Source organism: Buceros rhinoceros, unplaced genomic scaffold, assembly GCF_000710305.1.
Source record: "Buceros rhinoceros silvestris isolate BGI_N320 unplaced genomic scaffold, ASM71030v1 scaffold528, whole genome shotgun sequence".
In the NCBI taxonomy this organism is placed as follows: Eukaryota; Metazoa; Chordata; class Aves; order Bucerotiformes; family Bucerotidae; genus Buceros; species Buceros rhinoceros.
The window spans coordinates 26287-29324 of NW_010427221.1; the positions used below are offsets into that span (position 1 = coordinate 26287).

Here is a 3038-nt window from a genome sequence, read left to right on the forward strand (position 1 = left end):
AGCAGGAAAATGGTGTCTGGCAAGCTAAGCATTGAGAAGTTTGGGAGAAGAAAACTACATTTTAGTAGCCTAGTAAATAACTACCTAGTTCCTTGTGAGTTCCATGTTAAGAATGCAGCTGCATTTTAATTCTTTCATATATTCAATGACTCTTCTTCTCCATTAGGAGTTTTTTTACATTATGTTTTGTGGTGAAGGTCTGCCAGGTTGGTCAGAGAAAGCAGCAGACATTTTTGTAAAAAACGGTTCCTACCCAGGAGGTATTCAGATCACCATCCAGAGAAATGTGTGGTCACTAGGAGTACACTGGTGAAGTGAGGGTCGTACAGGATGTTGAGCAAAGCCTACCTGTCTTGGAGATCTCACTGGCTTTCCCCAAAATTCTCCTTGGGAAAAAATCAAAGCTTAATGGTAAATCGTAAATGTTAACAGAATTTAATAGACAACTTTCGTGAGAAGTATTGCTGTGTAGTGAGAGTGTGTCACTGAGAGGTGCACTGACAGGGCTCCAGCTAGTGCAGACTTCGGGTACAGCGTGCTGTGAATAGCTCTTAATTTTTAAAGGCAGCTTTAGAATATGAGAACATAATTTTCAGTATCTGCTAAGCCTTTGAATGCCTTAATTGGTGAAAAACAGTGATGTTTGGAAAAAGGAATGCATTTAGAAGTTCACTCAGTTTTGGAATGCTATGAAAGATTTGAGTCAGAATTGCCTCCCTGTAGGAAAAATAGCCCTGTGCTCACTGGGCTGCTTGTAAAATGTCCTCTTAAACATCCCCCCATTAAAGGGACAGCGCAGTCAGCCTTCCTGTTTTTTTTTTTTAAATGCTCATGAGAGAGCTGTTGGTCTCTTAGCCCTTTCCTGTGTAGCAGGTCTGTACCTCGGAGCAAATGTGTAATGATGGAATTGTACCAGGTTTCAATTCTATTGGTTTTAAGCTGGTGGTAGTGAATAAAGAGTGACTTTGTTAAAATAAAAATAAAATTATAGCTTCAAAAATGGGTACAAGATTCTGTTGATACTTGTGTTGATTTAATAAAGCTGTAGGTATTAGTGATCTTGCTCTGAGACTAAATGAACTGTGTGAGCTCATGCTCTGCATAAAGCACACCGTGCTAGATACGGGCATGAGTGAATCTCAGTGGGGTTGTCTGGGGTGTGCTCCATCTGCCTGATAGAGGGAACTTCTTTGACCAGGGCCTTACTATTTTAAGAACTCACACGCTGGAAACTCAATACGTGTATTACTGTTTCTCAGCTTGACTGCAGCAGTCAGGCAGTAGTGTGCTGTGTGGCAACCGTGAGGCCAAACTCTGCTAAACAGTTCAGTGTTTCACTCTCTATAGATCATTATATCTTTATTCTGTCTGCTGCTTGATTATTTTCCTTCTATATGAAATTTTCTTTGTGCTCTGTGGCTACAAGTACAGAATTTTTTATGAGTATTTGACTCTTTAACATGACTTCTAAAGGATCATTTAATGCCTTTAAATGTGTATGATATTTATTTGTCTTAAGAGTATTATCACACTATTGATATTATCTAATGTAAACATGTTCCTTTTTTGTCTGTTGTTGCATGTGTTTGTTGCAGCCGCTGGAACTGCTCTGGCATTCCCTAGATGAATGGCTCGTTCTTATAGCCACGGAGCTGATGAAAAACAAAAGGGACTCTGCCAACATTACTTCCATTTTACTGAAGCAAAAAGGGCCAGATCACCAGGATGCTACTCCTACGCCTTCCTTTGCCGCTGCAGGGACGGAGGGCAGAGAAGAGCTATCAGCTGATGCTGGGGAGTCCAAAACCTACGATGTTGCTGGGAAGCAGGAAGCTTGTGCTGATTGCCAGGATGTTATCTCCATGACAGCAAACAGGCTAAGCGCTGTCATTCAAGCCTTTTATATGTGCTGCTCCTGTCAGATGCCTCAGGGGTAAGAAGAGGGTCCTGTCTGTTACCTAAACTGTTACCATTTTAAAACCATACACACTTTCTTGGAAGAATGTTGCTGCTGACCAGTTGATACTAGTGACAGTCAAGAGTATGGTTTTTAATGCTTTCACTAGTTCAATTATTTGAATGCTTTTTTTGTTTTCTGGCTGTAATGGCACCTAACAGCACAGGAAACTTTCCATAGTGCTGCCACTTATGAACATGGCTGTGTTGGGGCAGATTTCATATTAAATGTCTAATGGCTCTTTGTAACCATGTGGGATAGTTGCAGGTAATGTGATTTAGATCTTTTGAAACTTAGCTGTTTGTCCTTAATGTGAAATTACCCCTGAATTCAGTGTGATTATCCAACAAGCAGTGCTATAAGCTCGGAAAAAAACTTGAATTACCTTTGTGTATGAAAATGACAGCTGGGGCAAAGCTTGTTTGGCTATATTGCAGAAATTTATAACAAGGAGAGTTCAGTCTCAAGGTAATGCTCACTTGGAATCCTGTCCTGGGTTGGCAAAAGTTTTGTGTAGTACAGGCATTACAACTTAGTTAAATTTGATACTGTGTCTGATTTAAAAAGGAAAAAAGTTACCTCCACACTAAGTGAAGTCTTAGTCTGTCCAAGATTGTTTTGGATTACGTTTGTGAAATTACAAGGAAAGGATCCTTAGACCCTCTTGAATGGAGGTTTAGGCAAGTATGGTGGTATTACAAGCTCTCTGAGGAATCTGGAAGAAAGGTTCCCACTACATGACAACCCTGATTATTCCCAGCCTCTGTAAGATGGTTTCTTTCTCTGCCAAGCCAAGTGGAATAAAAGCTTTCAAGTCGGCTGTTGCTGTTTGTTTGGGGCACAATCCTCTGTGAACATTCTGGAAGATGATCTGGTGTTTTTCACAAGCATTGCAGTACTTTTAATTTTACTCTACCTTGGAAAAGGAACTGCTGTTTAGCCATTTGCCTTGACCTCCATCAAACCCTACTAAGCTAAAATGGCAGCAGCAGCAAAGTATCATTTACAGCAGCCAAACGAAAAGCATAAATGTTTATAGAAGTGATAAAGGACACCCCCCCCCCCCCCCCCCCCCCCCCCC

At 40.9% G+C, this 3038-nt stretch overlaps 1 protein-coding gene across 1 annotated transcript in view; it reads left to right on the forward strand.

Annotated features, from left to right (window-relative positions):
- HACE1 (HECT domain and ankyrin repeat containing E3 ubiquitin protein ligase 1) overlaps positions 1–3038 on the forward strand; it is a gene marked incomplete at its 3' end in the record, with an annotated part of 47056 nt that overhangs the window by 22135 nt on the left and 21883 nt on the right. The window contains exon 11 of the mRNA XM_010141776.1: positions 1596–1933. Coding sequence (XP_010140078.1) covers positions 1596–1933 — 338 coding nt within the window. The remainder of the gene's footprint in view (positions 1–1595; positions 1934–3038) is intronic.